Genomic DNA, 24691 nt, shown 5'->3' with positions numbered 1-24691 from the left:
GAACAGTAGACCTCATCTTGAAAAATATCATCTTCCATGTTTAAGCATTGCAAATTAAACCAATGATTTACTGGGCAATGAATACCTGACCAGAAGATCATTGGAACATCATCTCCAAGATCTATAATGATTGAATAATAATTCTTCTTATATCAAAACATTTAAAATGATACAAACCAACATACATAAAACCTACAGAGAGAGAGAGAGAGAGAGAGAGGAGAGAGAGAGAGGAGATGGAGAACACTTACCAGTTTTGCATAGGCATTCAGTGTAATTGCTTCATTCTCTTCATCACTGGCAAGGATTTTGTCAACCCTGTGACCGTGCCATAAGAGCTGAACAACTATTCCGGCTACAAATTTGAGGAAAGTATCATCATCTCCATCTTGCGGTGCATTGCTAGGAGGGTATCCTAAACTATCCATTTCACACAAATCCATAGTTGTCAGGAAGACATAGCCATAAGTTACATTTCATTTTAAAAGTCTGCTGCATAATTAAAACTTTCCCCAACATCCTTTTTCACAGCATGTTCTTTTGTATAATCCTGATGACACTAATCTCCATGAGCTTTTTGATTTTTGTGATGCATTCTGAAGTGTATCAGCAGCGTTCACAAAACTGTCTGACAAGTGATTGGTTGGGATTCTGTTTTCAGCTCCATATGCCAACGCCCAGAGGATCGTATTTTTCGCTCTCTACTCTGATGGCACGCTTTTATTATTTTCCCAACATTGTTCCAGGTTATGCAATATCCAGTCAAAAAGGAAACTGGAATACAGAAACTTGCATTTTTATTTGTCTTATAATAACTTTCATTAACAGAAATATTAAATTGCATTCCAATCATTATACTCAATTTATAGTACATGTACTAGATACCTGAATCTGAAACACTTTAAATTGTGTCAGGCTCTACATCTTCTGAAAACGGACGTGTCAAAGTTATCCATTGTTGGAAGCTCTTGAAGAGAAGAGGTGCATCAGTTTCTGACGACTGAACAAATTCTTCAGAACATAACTCACTTATGTCTGTATCAATGGTATTCTCCACACATACAGGTAATCCCAATGTGCCCGTTTCCATTTGGTGCTATAAATCACAATAAAATTGCAGGCATTGAACGGTTTTGAAAGGAAGAAAGGACAATCTTTGTATAAAAAATCACAATCAATAACATTAAAATGATTAATTGAAATACCTCAATGACCCTTTTCAAAGCCATCAAATTTTAATGAATGCACTCTTAATAGTTTGGATATTAATCTCAGGACTGTTTTTTGCTGGTGCATAATCACAATTGATTCATGTGCAGAAATGCCTATGAATTATATATTACATCTCATATTATATAACTGAAAATTTTAACAAAATATTTACTTAATAACAAATAATCGACAACAATTCAAACACCTCTCTCTGTGCTCCTCATCTACCTTATTCAATAGCATTCAAGCCCTGGACAAATTTCACCTTCACTGAAGAACAAAAATGAAGGATTGCAACAGCAAGTCCAATTCCTGAAGCCAATGCATTCTTGCGGATTCTGAAATAAATATTATAAAATAAATGGATACATACCACTACAGCAAGAAACACATTTACATGTACTCATTTCAGATATACTGTTAATATAATTAATGCAAGTAAATACATGTACAATGTTACATTCAAATTACATGTTTATAATTAATATCTGTGTAGTTTATAACAAAATATTTACCTTGCTCGAAGATCTTTCTCATTAGATGGACTGGTAACAGTGGCAATCAATGCTGCATACAAGATGGGAATGTACTTTGGAACATCAGCCAAATTAGCTGTCCATTCTTGATGTTTTCTCAGTTGCCCTTCTTCAGAAGGCTTCCTTCTTTGTCATCCAGAAGATTCTTTACACCTTTACTTATTTATTTCTGTACTAGGTGCTGAACTGCTCTTCTGGCTCCAGCATAATTGTTGTATAAAAATGTAAAGGCTGTCTTGTATTGCTCTATGCTCTATGCACCTGCAGGCATATCCAACACTTTTAACCTAAAATATATATACAATATACATGTCTTTTTTTAATGCCAACTGCAGTAGAAATGTACATTAAATTAACATGTTAATTTAATTATCTACAATAGATATCGGAACACCTACCCCCCCCCCCCCCCCACTAAAAATTCATGGAGCATGCCATTTTTACTTTTGTATCTCCTACTGGGTCGCATGCTGACTGACGTTTTTCATTCTAATTGTTAGACCATAATTCATCACCCAATTGTCTACGGACTTTACCGTTTTCCCCTATTAAGATAAAGGGTGTGACTGGTCAGCAGAGGATGCTCATTCCTCCATGGCACCTGATCCTACCTCTATCTTTTTGGAGGTCCGTGTGGCTCTGTTTTAATTTGTAATTCGTTTTATGGATATTTGAGATGATTGACAGTTTGTTTTTGTCATTTTTTTTCTTCATCAAAACGCTGTTTTGTGATTCTGAAGTGGGGCACAATACATACATTAATTTTGTTGATGTCAACAAAAAGACTGAAACAGTTAGGAAAGTTAAAATTCGCCCATGGAAAGAATTTAGGAGTTTGAGTCCAATGTTCTTTTTATAAGTAATTGTAACTGAATGATTTGTGCGTGTTTTCTTACTTTAACATCTTGGAACTTTGAAGGAGTACTTCCAACAGGTCGAAAAATCCTGGTTTTTCGCGATGTCTTCAAATGCGTAAACCTTTGTTAGTAATTCATCTTTCTATATGCAGTACGTCCGACGACCGTTTTCGCGCCAAATGTCAGCATCACCATTACTAGGGTTATGGACGAGAGTGATGTACAAGTATCTGAAAAACGTGTACAATTTTCGATTTCATCTCAAAATAGAACAAATAGCAGTCATACATGGCTTAATGAACAAGTGAAACGTTTTTGCTTTGTTAGCAACACGCTATGGTAAATTTATGTTCTTTACTCTACCCCACTGTTACTTGATGAGGTAAGTCAGTATACTTTGTAATTGCAAATCTATATTTTAAATACAGCCCTTTTAGATGCTCTATCTGCTTTTGATAATATAATGCATCTAAAAGGGATTCGCCCTCCCACCCCACACCCCAAGTAATCTTTATAACTATGAAACTTTTTTTTGGGGGGGGGGGGGGGGTTATATCTTTATACAATTGATTTTTAAAGAAAATATGAATCCATCAATCCTACTCATTGGGAAACATTTTGGCACATTGTATCACATAATTTGTTGATCTGCACAAACTACTGAAAACATTTTAATTTACAGCTTAACTAGAATATTCAGCATCTAGCAGTTGTGGTGCCACCTCTGAAAATCTAATGGCTGACCAGGTGACCAGCTAAAGGAAATAAATATACGGTCAGTTTCGATAGAACCAGATATGTCCATAGAAGCTATTGCAGGTAAATTTCTTTTCATTATGTTCATTTGCCAAATCTTTAATAAATAATTGATCAATTATAATTTCAAAATATTTTAATTATTTATTCAATGTACATGAGCTGACCATGTACATGCTGAAAGTACTGAAAATTTGTCTCACACCCACCTGGAAAACTCAATTATCCATCAGAGCCCCCCCCCCCCCCCCCGAAAAATTTTTCTGGATCCGCGTATATATGTAAATGTGTATTTTTTATTTATAGGTATTAAAATCGGAATGTTCTCAGTATTGTTCATGCCCCCTGAGTCAGTCAGATTAAAGTTGTGAAGAGAAATACTCCTTAGTGGTAGCATGCAGAAGAGGGTTTGTTTGCTAGCATGTGATGAGGCACATTGTATACCTGAGTGGTATATATTGACGGAACTATCATGATTTTTACAAAATTCAAATGAATTAAGTTGTTAAAACTCTGCATATTTTTAACAAGCTCTTGTCCTTATTTTTCAGGGGAGGAGATTTTAGACCTGCAGGAGGTGCTACACATGCGAAGTATGTTGGTAGATGTGCTTGTTCTGGCAGCAACAGCAACATACGATGAAATATATTTCTTGACATTAGGGAATCCAAACAGGATCATGAAAAAAAATTGCAATGGCTTATCGAGAGATGATATTTGTTTGAAGAAAATAATTGTATATTGCAGGCAAGCATCACTGTATATTAATTAATGAGTTATTAAATCTTTTGACATGACTGAAATATCATTATTAATACATATATACATATTACCTTACAAATTTAATTCAGGTCTGTGACTTCAACTGCCACCCTCTACAATCATGTTAAGGACTGTCTACTCCTACAGGAGAAATCTGTTCGGATCATTGACATGTTTCAACGCAACATTGATGAGGAGAGCAGTCAAAGAATATTACAGTCTTTTGAAAACAGTGAAAGTGAATTCAAATGCTTGTTTTCAATAGTGGTCTTTGGGACGGGAGTTCAAATTCCAAATGTAGAACTTGTAGTTCATTTCGGAGTTCCCAAGTCTATCTTATGCTATTGGCAGGAGGTTGGACTAGGCGAAAGAGACGGCAGGAGTGCATACGCTGTATGCTTTGCTTATGGCAGGTCATCCGTAAAAACCATAACAGGTGAAAAATGATCCTTGCCCATTTAAATTATGTTTCATAAGCTATCACAAGGTGGTATGACCTTTGAAGCCAGCAGGTTGGTAATTTCACTAGATTCTTCTTACTATTTCCTCAGAATTTCTGACATGTTCGTCGTGAGATGATGTGACATGCACCCAATTATTAAATGTTGGGTGTGTTGGGTTTTTTTTTAGCAACCAGGAATGTGTTTATTCTCAACAAATCATTTGCTCAAAAATTTTGGTGAAAGGCAAGCTGTAAGTATTGATTCATTTTAAAGATTGTTACATATGATTACCAGTACAAAATGGAACAACACACTTATAAATAAATGACACGCAGATAAGAATTGTTGCATCTTATACATGTACTTCAGAGGGTTTAAAAACTTTGCCCTTTCACACATCACAGTACAATAATTCAAGACATTTTTCTATAATTTGCTAAGTGTCTTCTTCAAACAGGAACAGGAGACCACTAGACATGAGTGGGTGTAGCTATGTTGGAGTTGAGGACACCTTGACCATCCCAACAAAAAGGTCAAGGATGGAACAATTATCCTTGTTCCCATCAGCAACATGTAACAGCTTTTATTTATGGTAATAAAAGAGAAGAGAGAATTTTTATCAGACGTTCATACAGAAACAATCTCTTTTTCACTCTTGAATGGCAGGTTACACTGGTATCTTTGTGCCCTGGGTGTCATGGCGGGAGATTTTGGTTTTATCTCGGTCATCTGTTTCATGATTGGGCGTTTTGTTGATGAGGTGTTCACATGGAGAGTATATGTTTAACACTTGTGAACTGTTTCCCTTTTTTTGTTTTAAAGAAAGTGAGTCTGACAAATATATCCAATATCCAAGTATATGTTTTAGGCTCTTTAAAAAGGAATTGGAGAAGGCGGACGGGCTGCAAACACTGTTGTTGTTCAGCACACTGAGGTAAACTGTTTATAAAGGGTTTGTTTATCGTTAATGCCCAGGGAGAGCAATAAAAAAGATGTCTTGCTTATATAATACTTTTCTGAAAAAGGGGGAAAGAAAAAAACAACAAGCAACGATTAACTAGCATTTATTCTTTGTTTGCAACAATTTGTAGAGGAAATTACCATTCAATTTAATGTTTGATATTACACTGCGGTGAGGTCGATTTGTACATATTTCCATGGATATGATGTGTAAAAATGCGTCATGAAATGGATTTGTAGATTTTCTTTAAAAGTTGTTTCAACTAGGTAATTTAAAGAATCTCACATGATCTGTGATGGTATGTGTTATCTATTAACTCGCCAAAGCTTTAGGATAGGAACATTGCATTATAACAACTCATTCTTACATAACTTTTTATTGTTTTCAATAGTAGGTTCCACAACAGAAAAACAGTTAAGACTGTGGCGTATATCTCCTTTCATTCGTGAGGAATATTCTGCAGGTTCGAATATTTTATATATGATTTGTGTTAAATTAAATTTGTATTTCTTAATGTTTTACCTGCGATATCAGTGATTGAAGTGCTTTATCTTTAGAACCAGTCACTTTCACACCTGCCGGAAACAGTTCCTTACAAGGAATGAGATTTCTAACTTGTACATGTGTTTCAGAGAATAATGAATACTCTACTTTAGGGTAAACATTATATCGAATGCGATTGCAGCATCACTGATGCGTTTTACCCGAAGTCACGCGCGATTGGACGTGACTTAAACAAACTGGGTGCAAAGGGTAACCGGTGCAAAGATGGCGTAACAGTACACCACACACGTTATCGAGTATCTTTCCGTTATATAAGTGATGGAGAAGACCGACAGATTTACGCGTGAATGGTTCCTACACCAAAAGGGTGATTGGGTGCGTAATTTGTCTAACATACCCGAGTTTGATATCGGGAAATTAAAATATTATTTGACAGAAAACAGAAACAAGACGTTTGACAAAGAGGGCATGAGAGCCTACAAATCACTTAAAGCGTACAAGTTTTTTGAGGAGGGGTATGTGCAGAAGATTTCGTCACTACAGATTGACAACTCTTTCCTCGTTCGAGCTGAAGTGATGGCTTCGATGGCGCAGAGAGTCTACAAACCCTACGTTTGCCTTAGTCTAAAAGGCGATGTCCGAGGTGGCTCATGTGATTGTGTCGCGGGGTAAGGATAATTTAATTATGAGTTTTCAACATAAACATACGATATGAAATGTTTTAAAAACCGTTTTATAAGATTGAAATTGACATTAATACTCGTATAGGCAGGGACCTATATACTAGTATATACGTCCCTGGTATAGGTAATAAATATATTAAATATACACATTGCATGCATATATGATACATAAATCCAGGATTTGTTGAACATCGTGTGTATGACCAAAGCAAATACATTAACAATAGTCATTATATACATATGCCATATTCTATAATTCAATATTGAAACCTTAACCCACTTTGACATACAGACTGAGAGACAAATATTATCATATAACTATTCCAAGGAAACATCCAATCCGAATGCTATAAGATGGTGTATGTGTTATGTGTATATAAGAAAATAAAATGGTGCTTATGAGATAGACCCCTCTAGTCAGTCCTGGCTCCACCCTTCATAGGAGCAAGAATCTATAGGGAGTGATGTCGCCTATGTGCGGACCAAGAACATTTTTTATATGGGTCTCACGATTATTTGAGTTAGCCAGAGGGTGGGGGGTGGGGGGTCTGAGGCATATTTTTGGTAATTTTATAATGTAAATATTCAAAGAATTTTGCAGGGAGGTCTGGCCTCTGATCCCCCCCCCCCACCTCTAGGTCGCCTATGGTCTCTTAATATCTTAATGTCAGTACAATCCTTCATCAAATATAAAAATTGCTCTAAACTAAGTTCACCAATATTTGAAATATTTTAAAATATATTTTGTAGAAAGGGTGAGGCATGCAGTCACATAGCAGCATTACTGTTTGCATTGGACGACTTTATTGCTAAGGGACTGAAAGATCTACCAGAAGACAGGTCTTCTACCGATAAATTGTGCCAGTGGAACAAACCAGCAAAAAGAAAGACAGAGCCTAAAACCATTCACAGTATCAGGATAGTCAAGTATGTATATTAGTCACTGTGGGTAATACTATTGAATAGTGTAGACTTTAATGAATAAATACATGTACTGTGAAATTGTCAGAATTCATAGAAAGGTAAATACAGGAATTTATTGAGCACTCGCCTCAGAGTGGTGCTTACATTCACTTATAGAAAAATGTGAAAGTAATGTAGTAGAATATTACTTTCAAACATACAGTACTGTAAAAAAACAGCCATAGCAAACACACTTAATTAAAATGAATTCATTTTTTTTTTATTCCAAATTAATTTTTGTCTTGATAATAACTAATTATTGCTAGAGCATACTCATGATACTAGTAGTGAATCATGCTTATAACAAAGCAAATTGGAATGTCCCTTGAACTGCACTGTAAGCAAGCTTTGATGTTTACTATACTTTAAAATTTGAAACAAAATGTAAATTAATGTTTAAATTTACAAAGCCTGCATTATTTACATTTCAATATTAAAATGTTTGGACTGCGGTTGTGCACTTGTGTAGATATAAAGGCAAAGAATTTATTTCATTGTGATCATGGTGATATTATTTATAATTTTGGTTTTTTATATTATAGACAGGAGCCAGGGAAAGTGCTAAAGGGGAGGGAGACTTTGGCTTCATTGAAATATGATCCCCGGCAACAGGTACATCAAGTCAAGGATGAGGAATCTGCACGGCAGTTGATAGAAGTTCTTGGTGGTGCAAATCCAACATGTGGATTCATGAAATATAACAAACCAGTTCCCAACATTCCCGTTGATACAGCATCTTCTTTACATACACAAGAAATTGTGTATACTGCGAAACATTTTTTAGATTTTGATTTACCTGCTAGTATTTTTGACATCAAAAGTGCATGCATGTTCTTTAAGGACTCTTTAAATTTGGATCCAAATGGAATAGCTGAACTTGAAATGAGAACAAGGGGTCAGTCAAGCTCGCAAGAATGGCACAATGCTAGAAAATACAGACTTACTGCATCTGACTTTCACAAAGTGTTCGTGCGCAGAAGTACAACTGAACCATCAAAACTTTTGAAATATTTTTTTGTACAATAAAATAAAACCAACAAATGCAATGCTGTTTGGACTTAGGCAGGAAAAACATGCGATTGAGAAATTTAAATCAAAGTTGGAGGCAGAGGGTGTATGTGAAGTGATTGTGGAACAGAAAGGCCTGACTGTTGATTCGCACTATACATTTCTAGGAGCTTCAGTTGATGGTATAGCATTAATAAATGGTGAAAAATTTGTTCTGGAGCTGAAAAATCCTGCTTCAACATGGGACATGGACATTTCATCTGCGGCAAAGAAGTTGACATGTTTAAAAGTTAATGAAAATAATGAACTCTGCTTAAATATAAAGCATTCTTATTATACCCAGATTCAGGGACAAATGGGAATCTTGAATATTTCAAAATGCTACTTTGTTTTATGCACTAAAAATGACATTCACATTGAAAAAGTTACATTTGATAAGCATTTCTGGGGGAAAGTTTTATGTAAACTTACTCAGTTTTATGATAATTTTATGTTGCCAGAAATTGTTTACCCTTCAGTAAAGTTTGGTTTGCCGGCCATTGACATATCTAAATTTTAATGGATAATTATGTAATGATACATCTTTATTTAAAGGTGATTACATGTACATTAAAAAGTGGCATCGTTTCATTTTTGGTGTTTTTCTTTCCTAGCATTGTTTACATGCAAGTATTGCTACTAAATTAAACCAAATTCTTTTTGTTTATTCTTTGTCCATCATTACCTTTTCTTTCACAGAAAAAATTTTGTAGCCAAAACTGAAGTATTTTCAGAAAATGGACAATTTAATCATGTCCAGTTAAATTATGAAATAGTTCATGCATCTTTAAAAACATTTTTTTCTGCAGACTTGGAAAAAACATATAAAATGTCTATATTGGCATTTTAAATATTATGGATGATGTTTCAAAGGAAAACAATGTTCTAATTTAAGCACATGCACTCATAAGTACATGTACCAATACATGTACCACAAATAGGTTATCAATTATCACAATCGCAAACGGGCACCAGCATTTCTGTGGTTTAAACTTGACTTTTACTTATTAATGATATACATGTGGCATTTTTAACCGCTGATACTATGAACTGAGGTCAAGTATGGATAGAGTCCAATGGTTGTCTCGTCTTTAAAAAAAAATTGTTTGATGTACTCCAGCTAAGCCTGAAAATTTTAAAATGGATATTAGCATCCCCAACCCCCCAAATTATCTTTCATTCTCAGTGATTCTCATTCAAGGTTAAGAAAAAAATCCCCCAAAATTGATTTCATGTGATGATTTTGATGACATTGACTGGGTACATCAAACAAATTTATGTGTAGTACATGTATTTTGTAGGTCTTTATTCCAAATATGCATAATCAAAAAGGAATTCCAGATAAAATTGTTTATTGTATGGTCACACAAAATTACATGTTTCCTGTATCATGCCATGCCAAATATTATAGCCATTTTTTTTTTAAATTTTAAATTAGCTTTTTCAAAACAGATAACCATGACAAATTACTTTTTATAACCTAAATTTTGTAGTTGTATGAATTCAAAGTTTTTTTCTTTTAGGTCAAGCAACTCTAAAAATGTATTGTTCTGCATTTCAACAATTTTGATATTGGTAAACAACAAACCTAAAAGTTTCATTTGCAATATTAATTAATCAGAAAAAAAAGAAGAGCCAGTCAGGTTACCCGGTACTAGAAACACATAATTTTGTTTTGCCTTTAAAGAAAGCACACTCTCAATAAAGTAGATACATGTACATGTACTAAATTCAGACTCTCTCCAAACTGCAGTCAAGGATGTACTACTCAGGATCTTAACTTACCGGTAACATCACCTCAAGAACTACACATTTCATTGAATCATTTTTATTATAGGTGTTTGAAAGTTGGTTAACAGTGCACAAGTTTTGAAAATATCGTCTGCAACAATATGCAAACTAAGTGGCATAGTTTTGTCCAAAATATGAAAAGTTTTTATTCTTTGAATTGCACGCTCGACGTGGATTCTGACTTCAGCAATACGGCGGGTAGTTTCAACCTGTTCGCTTGACAACTGAAAATTTTGGTTGCGAAAAGGTGGAATGTTCAAACTGGCACCCCTTTTGTTTAATTCTACATCAATGTCAAAGCCCCTGTCAGCCATGATATTGTCACCAGCTTCAATAAGGTTAAGAACACCCGAGTTTTGAACAATGAATTTATCTGATGCAGCTCCTCCATACAAAGATGATACGTAGGACACAGTGCCATCAGGAGTAATTCCAACCAGTGCTTTGTAGGTGTTCCGATGTTTATAAGAACTCCATGTTTCTCGTTGAGCTTTTAGAGCTGAAGGTTTCTGGATAGGAATTTCAGTACAGTCCAATATTATTCGAGTGTTTGGAAATTTGCTAAAAGAATCTGGCATTAAACTTTGCACTTTTTCTCTACAAGGATATGGAAAAAGCAACTCTAACTCAAGACACAGAAAACGAATCCATGTGTTAAATATTTTAGAAAATAGTGATACAGAGATGTCAAAGCGGTTGGCAATGTCTTCAACCAAAAGCCCCAGTTTTAAGCGAACTAACACTGCAAAGAATTCATTTTCAAGACTCAGTTTCCTAGAAGGGCCTTTGTTTTTGTGAGTTCTAACAGTAGTTTCATTTCCCTGCCAATATGTCATTTCTGATGCTTTTGGTTCAAAATAGGAAAATAGGGCTTTAAAAGTTGCTATATTTGGTAAACCTGTGTAAAACTGAGCTTTTTCGTCACAAGTCATAAGGTTTTCAACACAAAACAGTCTTCGATTCAAACATGCAGTTTCCTTAGCAAGAACTTTAACTTTTGAGTTTAATTCACTAATAAGCTTTTGATGCTGTTTAAGCTGAATATTGGTAAGATTTGTGGTATGTCCCTCAAAAGTGTCCACTTGAACACCAGTAAAAATTGAACTATACACACTTGTAGTATCTGTTTGTACTGAGGTGTTTTTGGTATCACACACTGTTTGCGATGAATTATCGGTACAAGAGCTTGCGTTGTCTCCAATGAGATTGGTTGGTGTCACCCAGAATTTATGGTAGGTATGATCAGGTGTAGAACCAGAATACAGAGGCATGTCTGAATTACCTGTACTTTCACTTTCACTATCATCAGATACTACAATTTCATGTTGGATATCATTTAAGTCGAGTGGAAATAGAAGGTTTCCTGATCTTTGTATTGTTTTTCTTTTGTTAGAAGTCGCTTTCGATAGTGCCATGGAGTAATTTTCAGCACGTTCACTATTTATTGTTCGCCGTTTTAAAGTAGGTGTGCTATGTTGAAGAGGTAAGTGTTGAGTGGGAATATAATCAACATTAGTGGGATCGTTACTTTTTCTTCCCGACACGAAATGTAAACCACACACCTTCGTATTCTGTGTAATCGTCAATTCTCCTCGTTTCTTCCCAAGCTTCCTGCCTGTCGCTCTGATCCACGCATTGCGACGGGAAATCGGTGCTGCCGGTATCTGATGAAAAGCGTACCCTTTTGGCAAAGTCGATCTCCTGTTACTGCAGTGAACCACACAACAATGGTCATTTGCACCCATAATGATAATGACCTTATAGGTTGCCGAACATTTTGCACCCAGTAAACAAAATATCGTAATCTCTCGCGTCATCTCTAAGAAAGCCGCGCACGCGCCGCGGTACTATAAAATAGAGTATTCACAATATCATCGTCATTCTTTGTTGTTGTGTTTTTAATGTACACCAGTACTAAGTGGACCTTTTAAAATTTAAAACTTTTAAATAGCTGGAGTATATGGTTTAGAGAATTATGTCATGTTCAGAAATTAAGCTGTTGTATATTTTACTTCTCATCTTATAAAAAACAAATCAATTAAGAATTACATCCTAGTAACTGTAATTTTACAGACTGTTAAATCATAAAACTCAGTCATTTTGCCTTCGTAAATAGATAAAAGAAAACCCATTTACCATTCCGTAAGAATAGGTTCACTGTATCTAAAGTGATAGTGTCTACGGTTGTGATATTATTTTTTAAAGAGTTAAAATGCAAGGAAACCCATAAGCATGTATAAAAACATGAAAAAGACAATTCACAATGTGTTCAATACACACTCTAATCACAGTTCGTCCGTAAACTTGCCGTTCAGACTATCAATCGATCTCATTACTTATGCATCGTTAGCATTTCCGATGATGTCGAGCGCTATTCTTGAGTCCCGGATTTCAACGCAATGGACGACGAGGTAATAGCACATAACAGTTGTAAAACATTTCTCATCAGTTTGTCATACTATTTTTAATGCATTTTATATTATAAATTATAAAGATACATCTCTTTCTATAAAATTGATCTTGTGTAGTTTTTAGTCAAGCACAGTCACAAACGTGAGTTTTTCCATGATTTGAATAAAATATATCGGAAAGGGGCTCCAAAGGGGTTTTTCGTGAATTGGGGAAGCAACCAAAAACTTCGATTTTTAATACATTATATATATATATATATATTTGTTTGCCTTTTCATCTTGTTATTTCTTAAATGGTTAACATAATTATAAGATGTTTATTGAATTACTAATATAACGTTTTAACTACATAAATACTTGTACGTGTTTAGAGCTTGCGTGTACTGCATAACGTTGAATCTAATAATTTACTGCAATACTACAATTTTTTTGCGAGTGTTTCAAATGATTTGACTGCGTTAGAAAAGCACAACATTTTGATATTTTCATAAATCATAAAAAAAGACACTGTACACACCATGCATGTTATGTTTTTCATGCATACATTTTCACTTTGACTTTACATATATACGTATTTATCATTTTCGGAAGATATCTGGCTACTCTAGCCATAGATCAAGATCGCCACTTGCTGAGGCGTCCTAAAGATCTTCAAGTCCCGAGATTACAGGCAAGGGAAGAGGCAGGGGAAGCACTAGAGGCAGGGCAAGGGGGATCAATCACGTGGAAGGAGTATGCGAAGAAACAGGTCTAGAGGGCCATCCAGTTCAACCAGACATGACCTTATCCGACAGCGGAGAGACGAGAGGTTAACCCAGTTAAAGGTATATATTCTGACAGGTATATAATACATGTATATATTTAAATGGGGTAATTCATCAATGATTAATTTTACAAATGAGATCACTTTTATTTCCAGTCTCAGGTCGAACAGATGTCTGCGGAGGGACATGAGATTAGTGATGCAGGTCTGTGAGAGAGACCTATCACTAATTCTTGACGTTGTTCACCACACGATACAGGAGGAGCGGAGTCATGGTGACTACTACCCATTGCCAGGCAGTGACTGTCCAGACTGGTGCGTTTGTGGTCGATGTCGCGAGATGTCCTCAGAAGAGAAGGGAGAGTGCTGTAGACAAACTCCTGTGAACTGCATCTGTTCACAACCGGTAATTTTTTTTTCAGATTATCATGTCCATAAAAAATATGATTGAGTATGTACTCAGCTGCAGTTTGAATCTACCAAATATGTTATCATTCAGGATTTTGACTACATAGTGCTTGATCCTTTGGTTTTATTGCTGGCTCGTAGGCACAGGCAAGTAATAATTCGTTGCTACACTGCCTGGTCTTGAAAAATGTGGGCCTGTCATGGTAATAGGAATACAGCAAAAAAAAATATTTTACATATATATTTTAAATTGTATTGTGACAAGTAGTTTGTTTTTATCATAGGATATCCTATATCTGCTGGGGAGGACCAGCATTTTAACAAAAGCAATCGGCATGCGGACTACAGGCAGTTTGTTCTTTTGCAGCACACAGGTCAATGAAATCCCAGTTACTGGGACACCTGGTATATCAGAAAAAGAAAGTCCTTTTAACTTCAATTCAACTGTTTATTTCTTTATTTTCAATCCAATTTTTTTACACGGTCCCATAAATGTGTGTGTGTGTGGAGGGGGGGGGGGGGGTTGTTTAACATCATTAGCTATTATCCACTCTGGTTCTCTGGAAATGAAGTTTTACAAATCAATTAACAGAGCCACTCTGGTATCACATTACATGTACATATGAAGCATTCATTTTGTGAAAAGTATTAAACATGATCATTACTCATGATTATTCTCCAGATTAATCACTTATCATTAAACATATAAACTAGAAACCTTTATAATAATCATATAATCCTTTAAAATATTATCAGAATGGTGTAAATCACATTGTCCGCCTATTTACTGGACGAGCAAAAAGTATATTCGACTCTTTCTTTTGCTGTGATTTAACCCTTTTGTCAATAGTATGCCTTGGCTAGAATTTTTGCACCGAACGATTTGTTGAATTTCGTTTTAATTTATAAAAAGATAGATATTAAATATAACTTTATGATAAGATATTTTTATTCATTATCTCATACAAAAGAATAATTAAATTACAATACAGGCTAATATTTGTATGCAAAATGAATAAATTTTGGAATATCGTTCGTTTCCTATCCTTTAGGTATTTACACGAGTGCATCTCGTGTCAAGAAACCCGTAACCTCTATCTTTAACTACCATCATAACCTTGAGAAACTCATAAACAGAAAACATTTTTGTCACAGACGAGGTTTTATTATACAGTTAAGAATTGCATTTTTTCATTTTTTTTAAAATATATAGTTAAAAGCAAAACACAAAAACAAAACTGAATAAAATTATAAAAGCTTATTCTTTCAAATTTATCACATGGTTTATCAGATCTATAAAATAACAAATACCTGGACTTATTGCATGCTTTCTTTTTGATAAATTTTGTTAAAATCTGCTTACAATCGATTCACATACTGACAAAAATTATAAAACCTTTGATTATGTCGAGGAAAAATTTATTAATCGCACATTGAAAAAAAGTAAATGTAACTGGAGAGGAAAAATTATTTCTGAAATCATGTACAAAAATTTAAGGAAATGCATTTATTTCTAAAACTTATGAACAAGAATTATCTAAACAACAGATACCTGAAGATAATAATCTCCAGGTATTAACTTGCACTTATAACAATTTTACATGTAAGGTTATACATGTGTTCGGGTACAGATGTACATGTTTCTCGATAACAAAACAATCACATCGTAAGCATTTTAAGGAGTTAGTTTGACCTTGTAGAACTGTTGTATAACCTAAACGTGTTTGAAATATGATAGCTGGGTATTTATGCAGAACAATTTTACATTTTATTTGAATTTTAACATTTCCATAATTACGCAGTTCTATTCAGGATACTGAACTTTTAACCCTATGTCACGATGTAAACGAACGTTCTACAACGTTAAGGTTACGGGTATGAGTTAACGTTACATTTCTATCTACAAGTATATATTTTTACAAAAAAAAGAAAAGGTGAAAATTCATATTATGATTTCGTAAAAACAGGCAATTATACTTCTGTCTACATATTTCTACCTTCTTTTTTTTTTAACACAAGCCAAATGTACATGTATTCAGATAAACACTGTATGGCATGCCTTCACGCTATGACAGATATTCTGAGCTTGTCTTGACGGAATCCATAGTGTTGTTAGATATCGATGACAAAGAGCTTCCGAAGTCCGTGCTAGATATCTGTCTCTGGATGCTCTGCTTGGCAAAGGAGGATGCGAACCCGGCCAATCCTTTCTTCTTTGACTTGGCATCAGGATGTAGAGCTAACAATGGAATATTGTGAAGCTTGTATTTCATTTTAAAGGAAATGCTGATAAAAACGCATGTATTGCATTAAAGCTAATATTTTAAATCACATTTGCATAATGAACTATCCTACCATTAATAGCTTCGATTTCCTTTGCGGACACTCCACTGGAAACAGCGATTTTTCGCATAGCCTCAAAACAAATCTACAAATGAAATGACAAATTTCAGTATCTTTTTTTAAGCGCTCTTTAAATAGCCGAGCGAATTACTCTGAATGCAGTCATCTTCCTCTAAAATAGCAGTTCTATCATATTTATATACTAGTACACAAGTACGGATGACATTGGTCTTCCAATGAAAATGAATTATCAGAGCGCTACTTTATTATTGAAATTCCACTTTTACAAATTTTATCACCTTTAAGTTATGATTTTTCTTGGAAAAGTATTTCCATCATAATAAAGAATGTGGGCGCATAAGATGTAGATTCGGCAGGAATCTGGGCGCACAAGGAGAGTGAAAATTTCATCAATTAATTTTGAATATTTTTTGAATCATAACCGTTATTTAGTTTCTGTTGGATGTGGAATGAGTGGAAAAATATTTGAAATGCAAAAGGTTTTATTAGAATATGGGTCTAAATATAGCAACACGATGCAATTCATGCAAAATCCTACTTATTTACAACTGTTTTTAAATGATTTTGTTGTCTCTGGGTCTTCTCTCCACAAATTTGAAACGTGTAAAGATAACATATTTCAACATTAAAAATGTCGCTTTTTAAAAAAAGATGGAGAGATGACCCAGAAATGACTAATTATGTACTTTTTCAAATTATTTTTGAAGGATAAAAAACAAAGTCCATTGATATGACAGTGTTGTTTCAAACGGTACTTTATAGAGCATATATTGACAAGTCTCGCATGGCTCAGTGGTTTCGTCCTGGATTAGTGAATACATACATTCAGTGTTTTGGGTTCAAATCCAACTGGTGGTGTTTTTTTTATAATTAAACTTCTTTGTTTTAAATGTTTGTTATTATAACATGATGTTGAATTATAATATACCGGTATATATTAATTTGTTGTTATTGATTTCTAGTTCTGCTGTATGAACACTATAAAAAATTCTTTTCTTATTACTAGTTTTTTAGGATATACACAATATAACTTCATTAAAAAATGTCTGCATTAACATTTCCAACTAGTTATCGGTTTACCTCTCATTGCCAATTTTTGAAAGCTTTGTGAGTTTTTTAATAACCGGAATAGCCATGTACTTCGACTCTCAACATAATATATTTTTGCTGAAACCTGTACATAGCCTTTCGAGGTTATAGACATTTAAATCCCAATTGATTCGTGTCGAGGATTCCTGCAAACTTACAATCTTGTGCGCTCACTTTCTTTACAAAATAAAAACTTTTGGGGGATAAAAACCCTTTCATAGTATAATATGATTTTTTTTGTGATAAATGGGCTTTTTTTATGTTTACCTGTAGGTCTTTGAAGTTGTTTTTGGCTGTTTTGAGATCGGCAGAGATCTGTTTCTTTTGTTTGTACATCAGTTTCATCCTAAAGTGTTCATGGTCGATAACAGCAACCACAAGACCTAAAATGAAGAGAAGAGAAAACAAATCGGGTGAAATTTTTCTCCGGAATTCTTTAACATACCTGTCGTATGCGAGCTTTTTCAGGTTTAAATTTAACTTTGTATACTGGCATGCCACATGGAGTAAATTGTCCTTCAATATTATTACTATCAAAATCGTTTTCCCTTTCCATTTTCATAGGTAAGAGAGGGAGCCTGTATTTGTTAAATCGATTCTGAATAATTACTTAAAATTAATCAATATCCAACTGAAAGAAATTTGTGTTTAACATATATCTCTATGAATTTAAAATTTAATACATAAGGAGTAAATCATTTAATTAATTTATATATTCTGACAAGCATTTTGATTAAATCTTGCGATTATCATCTAATTACATGTGTTGCTCACAGTTAATGATCTGAGCAGAATAAATCACTTACTGTTCACCACTCGGACCACACGCCATGGCACTAAGAACGCTAAAATGACTACAAACTTCTGAACTTTGTAGGCACTCAGGCCTTTGATGAAGACCAGGTCAACAATAAAAGAGGCCACTACCACGAAACCATCAAATACCTGGTAAAATTTTATCACAGCATTTTAATGTCGTTGTTTAAAATCTCCATATACATAAGCTGACTTTAAAACCTTGTAAAACTAGAAGAACCTTGAAAAATTCTAACTTTTCTTTCTGTTAAAAAAAAGAAGAAATTATGGGTATGTTATTTAAAACGAGCAATTTCATCTATTTAAAGCCGGTAGATAGTGTGTCATAAAATCTATTGGAGCAAAGCAAACTGCGGAGTTAAAGGAGTTAATGGAGTTTATCACGTAGATAAGAGCAATGAAATTCAAATAATTGGGCGATAGCACTGTGTGTGATTCGAGAGAACATTGTTCTATTCTCGGCATGCTGGCTTACCTCAAGTTTGTTCTCAAAGTACTCTTTACCACTGCTAAAAAGCTTCAACATATTCTGCAAAAACACAGATGAATTTCAAAAATCTCTCAGATTGAAAAATTGATTCATTAAAAAATTGTACATATTTGATAAAAAAAAAAATATTAGCTCGATTTATTTAATTTCTGTACTCTTCCTTACTTGACTCTGCATTTGTACATTTGTAAATATTTTTTGTTTTTTAATTTGTACCGCATGTACCATTGATATGGTTTGAGAGAAATAAACATTCATTCATTCCAAAGAAAATCAATATCAATTTAGTAAAAGAGAATAATTTGCATTTTACTCGCAATCGATAGAAAAAATGATAGAAAATACAATGATATAAATGACAATGATCTCCATTAGTCCAATTTATCGTAAATTAAAAGACTATATATCTCACAAAATACCTAAGTTTACCTCAACTACAAGTATCGCTAAAATGGTGATGCTACAGTAATGAAAATAATGCGCCAAATCCACTTCAATCGGATGATCATGCTCTGCAGAATGCTGCAGGCCATCACCTATACTTCCGGTGTTAGTGACATCATTTGAAGGAGAAGTTGCCGACCTTTTGATTCGGCCAGAGCTCGTCGTATTCGAAGATTCTGATGTTTGCATTGAGGATAAATCTGTTGTAAGCAATGTTGTAAGGACTGATAAGGGGGTGGTTGACGCTGCTGTGCTGGATTGGGTTCCAATTTGAGAATGATAGGCGGTACTGAAATCAACATGCGCAGACAAAATCATTTTATGGAGATTGTCTAGTTCTGCATAATCGTAGTAGAAATCGGACAGGGCTTCTGGGTATTGGTTTTTCATCTGGGTGACGAAACTGAGGGCTTCTGCTTCGTCATGATCGACAACCCCTGGTAACAGGCATAAAATAATGATACAAAGCCAACGAAAACCCTTTTACCATTGAGTAGCAGTCACAATAGTAAATTCATACGTTAAACGAAATTATGTACATTTGAAACTCATTATATTTACCATCGGTATTTGAAATCCAAGCCCACCAAAAAAAAATCAATCCAATGCAAATTTCTATGAAACAAGAAAAATTATTATTAAGTTGCTGAAAATACATTTAATATAAAAGTGTTTAAATGAACCTTTGAGGTAATAGATATCCAGGATAAGCTCCCCCATCACAAGGACGCAGTCCACAATATTAAGCAGAACAATCGCCAGGAGAACCCATTTTGTGTGCATGAATTTTTCTCCTTTGTATCGAAGTCTAAAACAACATTACATGTATATATTTTCAAAAACCTTGAACAGTTCAAGATTAACTGGAAACAATTAAACCCTTTATCTAAAAAAAAAAATACTCTCAGCGAAGTTTGAATGAAGAATTATTTGCTGTAGGTCAATCAAAATAAAACAAATCATAAACTTCCGATTTACTTAAATCATACAGCAACATTTAAGTTATTGTTAATAATTTTTTATAAATTTTCTCATAAAACATACTTTCCGATTTCGGATTTTGGAGGTTTTCTGCTCTCTCGTTCTATCTCGTGCTCGAGACTCTTTTCAGTTTCATCAAGGACTGCGTGTGCCCTAGCCAGGGAAAGGGATCCTTCCGCGAGAGCCTTAAACGGGCAATATATTATATATGTACATGTATCCATAAACGACAGGGACAAAACAAACTTAAATTAGAATCACAGTACACAACCCGTGTAAGTGGAAAAAAACAATATTTACATGCAGCCCTTTTGCGGTTTTTTTCTTTCTTTCTCCTAGAAGTCCCATTGTGATCTACAAAATAATTTTAAATTCACTGAATAATTATTAATACATTTATAATTATACATTTTTCTCTACACCGGGATTTTCATAAACAAATACACATAGACCAAAGCCTGTCCCTTGAATAACATCAGTAAATTTTTGAACGGCTCATTATGTGTCGACTAACTTGAAACATCAAGCCTGGGGCAATGTATAACTGGCGATCTTTGAAAGCTGACCATTTTATAGCGAATAAAAACAAACACCTTTTAGTGAAATATTCTAATCGAACATGGAATGTTGTTTTGAAAGGTTAACATATATAATGTTGCCTAAGGAAAGAGGAAAAGAAATGTTTTTGTTATAATTAGGGAAACGGAGAGGCGTGACAGGGCTTGGATTAAAGTAATTAAATTTTACATTTATAAATCAAATTATTAGTCCCCTACATGTAACGGTGAAGAGGGGGGGGGGGGGGGTGAGGGTTTTAGTCTTTTTGCGGTTTTATAATGCCCTACAAATAAGTATATGTAGCTTTTTGAAATTTGAATCTTATTTACGATATGGTTAGATAAGTGCTCCAACTATGAGAAGACGGGACTTCCATTCCATCCAAAACAGCAATTATTAATAGTTTGATTTGCGATACTTTATATCCACTTTTTAAGTTATTTCTGATAAGCTTCGAGTTATGCCGGTGCGTTTATATACCCGAATTGTAAATTCCGGGGGAGGGGGGGTGCCAGTAGAAAACAACGTGTTTTGGTGATGCAATACTCTCATGGTGCTTATACATTGCATTTTTGGGAGTTGATTTTAATCAACTCTCCTATGCACTTACTCGCGCAAACCGAAAGTGAAACAGTGTTTGGACCTAAGCACAAATCAATACCGCTGACGATACTTAGTTCCTGAAAATAATCGATAAATTCAGATGCAATGTATTGTGAAGCATTGTTTTTCAAGAAAACCTATTTATTAATACCATGAAAATAGTTAGATTTTAAATGGTACAAACAGTTTAGATATTTTTTGAAGTCGTATGTATTCAAACGCTAGACTTCAATGTACTAGTCTCGTTCAACCAGACGCTCGGATGTCTCTGTTAATATCCGACAAAACAGAGAGTCTCTTGCTTGTCGGAGATAAACGGAGACAGTCGAGCGTTTGGTTGAACAAAACTAGAGTTCAATCTTGCCTGGATCCATACAATTTCTCAGAAATATTTCGATTACTGATACTACTTACCATGCAAAATCACATATCGCTGATTTTAAAATTAATGATAATCGATAAAATCAACTCCCGTCAGTACTTTGATTAACATTTTAGTGCATTTGAAAGCAAATGATACTAAATGTTAAAAAAGAAATTGGTTAAAATAAATGTTACAGTAGATTATTGCGTTCTCTTGTCGCCATTTTAAATTAATAAAAAAAACAAGCTCATGATCAGGTTTACCCACAGTTCAAGCAATATTCACACATCAAGATAACAAAAATATACCGGTATATCCATTAATGTAAAGCACAGAAAACCTGTTGATATACCTTTTGGTGTTTCATTGCGCGATACATATCTCTAGTCGCTTTATGGAACAATAAATGTTGTAATCACGAAAACCTGTCGTAATATTACATATATTTAAATACAAATATTATTTTAATTATTACATGTTGTATCATCTTGCTGCATTCAATGATTCAGGGGTTTTTTTTATTAAAGGTGTGACGATTCAAATATAATGATAGGAAAAATCATCGAAGAGCTATTTTACACATGATACCAGGATTTTGTTACATATCATATATATCTTTGGAGAACTTTTTAATTGGCTGACATATTAAATACGCTTGTTTAATTACTCGATTAGAAAAAAAAAAATTATATAAATTCTTTCCTTTCAAACATTTTTCAATATGATGGCCTGTGGGAAAAAAAGGCAAGTTATTTTCAATTTTTCAGATAATGGTTTTAAAACAATGTTTTTGAAAAGGTTCAGTTTTCTGTGATTTTTGTTTATGTATATTCTGAGAATTGTTACAGAAAAAAAATATTAAAAGAGATCGTGTTTATTTTGGGACCAATTTTTTTCTTCAAAATTGCACATATATAAGTTGACTAAATAAAACTTTTATAGCATAAGCTATATATGTTAAAACAATGCACACATTTAGACATCATTCGCTCCACAGCAAACTTCTTTATCAACAGAAAATTTTCTAAATGAAATTATTTCTTACCTCTGTGATGTCTTAAGGAGACACGAGTATTCAAGCAAGCCTCCAACAACTGATGTGCGATGAAAGCTATAAATTCACTCAAGCAAACAAAGTAATGGAAAAGACAGAAATTTTGACAAAATAAGGAGAAATAAACCCGGCTATATAATGGTGTTTCACCCATGAAGACAAAATGCGTTCGTTTATTTCTATTTTGCTCTCTCTCTTAAATGAATCATGAAATTTTACTAGCAATCGTTATTTTCCTAAAGTATATTAATCATTGCAATGCATTTTCTCGGATTATAATAAAGCTGTGTTTCGTGTGCATATGTTTAACTTCAAAAATACAAAAGATTGTAACGTAACATAAAAACTTTTGTCTTTGACACACAAAACAATTCCTCTACAAAACGAATGCATTCAAACGTTTAGTAGATTTTGGTATTGATTTAGGACAGAAGCTTAAGAAGACGGCTCGAAGTATGAAGTAATTGCTACAGAGTACAGGGAATGAAACTCTGATTAAGACGACTATGTACAACTCAGAATTGATGAAAATCAATCTGCATGGATTTAATAAACATTTATATTGATTTCAAAGCACAATTTTGGTTTCCAATGCTTCATCACTAGTCTCTCCCATTACACTCCTGTAATATCGATGCCGTATGTTCCTTTAAAATAGGTTTATGATGTTTTATTTTATTTTTGAAATGATCATTTACCCGTCGTTGTCACATTTTGGCAAAAACAATTTGCATATTATCATGATGATATACCTTTTTAGGTCACCTCAGAAAACTCCGGTGACCTACATGATGATATACCTTTTTAGGTCACCTCAGAAAACTCAGGTGACCTATTGCTATCCGTTTTCGTCCGTCGTCGTGCGTTAACAATTTTACATTTTTAACTTCTTAAAACTACAAGGCTAACTGTTACTAGTTATGGTGTGAGGCATCTCTATGGTCAGAGGAATCTAAATTGTGAAACTCGTGGCTCTACCATCCCCAGCGCACCACAAGTGGGGCCAAATATGCAAGAAAGCCAAAGGACTATGAGCGGTATTATGCATTTTTTGCCCCCAAAATCAAAGTTTTAGAAAGAGCTTTAAAAATAAGGTGAAAGAGAGTTAAAATCATATTGGAAATAAAGGTGTATAAGGTTATCATCACAGTGACGTCATTATGTAGAAATGACGTCATGAAGATTGCATTATTTTGATAAATTGATGTTTAGTAGCAAAATATGTTTGTTTTCCGTCGGTTTTTCGACTGGGAAACATCGAGCGCAGGCTTGCTCAAGTACCATTTTTTAGTATAATGTGTTTAACTATCTGAAGAAAAACATATATAAAATTGTACTTGAGCAGACCTGCGCTCTTTATTTCCGATTGCAAAATATAAAGCAAAAATTTTCATTTGTTTGCAAATATGCGGGAATTAGGTCATTTAGCTGACGTCATAGATGAACAGCGAATGACTGAGCAATGATGACTAAAATCAAGATTTAAGTTATAGGCATCCTCTATACAATGATTAGTGAAGATTTGATTTTTATACGATACTATTTAAAAATTGGTTGAAATCGGGTGCAGATATTTGACCATACCGCACATAGTCCTTTTCATAAATCTTCTTCTCTACTCCCACACATGTGAGGAAAAAACTGGATGCATGATTATGATGCCCATGAAGCCCTTTACAAAAATTGTGAAATTCATGGCCCCTGGGTCAGGGGTTCTGGCTCTAGGGTGGGGCCAATATGGCCATATAGTAAAAATGTATTAAATCTTAAAAAATCTCCTTCTTTATTTCCAAACATGTGGGCAAAAAAACTGAATACATGGTTATGATGT

The 24691-nt window shown here is 34.2% G+C and overlaps 1 protein-coding gene, 2 long non-coding RNA genes and 1 pseudogene across 3 annotated transcripts; 3 read left to right on the top strand and 1 right to left on the bottom strand.

Annotated features, from left to right (window-relative positions):
• Window positions 1–3195: 3195 nt before the first annotated feature.
• LOC128189655 (uncharacterized) lies at window positions 3196–4102 on the top strand. Its single transcript, XR_008244262.1, has 3 exons — window positions 3196–3424; window positions 3668–3812; window positions 3913–4102. It is a non-coding gene; the product is annotated as an uncharacterized LOC128189655 (long non-coding RNA).
• A 762-nt stretch (window positions 4103–4864) lies between these two features.
• Window positions 4865–9419, top strand: LOC128189628 (uncharacterized; annotated as a pseudogene).
• Window positions 9420–13235: 3816 nt separating this feature from the next.
• Window positions 13236–14306, top strand: LOC128189651 (uncharacterized). Its single transcript, XR_008244261.1, has 3 exons — window positions 13236–13750; window positions 13846–14095; window positions 14189–14306. It is a non-coding gene; the product is annotated as an uncharacterized LOC128189651 (long non-coding RNA).
• A 674-nt stretch (window positions 14307–14980) lies between these two features.
• On the bottom strand, window positions 14981–22932 carry LOC128189636 (uncharacterized). Its single transcript, XM_052861316.1, has 10 exons — window positions 22852–22932; window positions 20582–20635; window positions 20345–20466; window positions 19984–20108; window positions 19286–19737; window positions 18842–18895; window positions 18357–18495; window positions 17818–17933; window positions 16453–16525; window positions 14981–16336 (listed from the first exon to the last, which is right to left on the bottom strand). Exons 2-10 carry the CDS (start codon window positions 20627–20629, stop codon window positions 16164–16166), a joined length of 1302 nt encoding a protein of 433 aa, XP_052717276.1. The 5' UTR covers window positions 20630–20635; window positions 22852–22932; the 3' UTR covers window positions 14981–16163.
• Window positions 22933–24691: the final 1759 nt, after the last annotated feature.

This window comes from Crassostrea angulata, chromosome 1 (genome assembly GCF_025612915.1).
Source record: "Crassostrea angulata isolate pt1a10 chromosome 1, ASM2561291v2, whole genome shotgun sequence".
Taxonomy (NCBI): Eukaryota; Metazoa; Mollusca; class Bivalvia; order Ostreida; family Ostreidae; genus Magallana; species Magallana angulata.
Note: the sequence above shows the minus strand (reverse complement) of the source record. Positions and strands in the feature narration are given on the sequence as shown.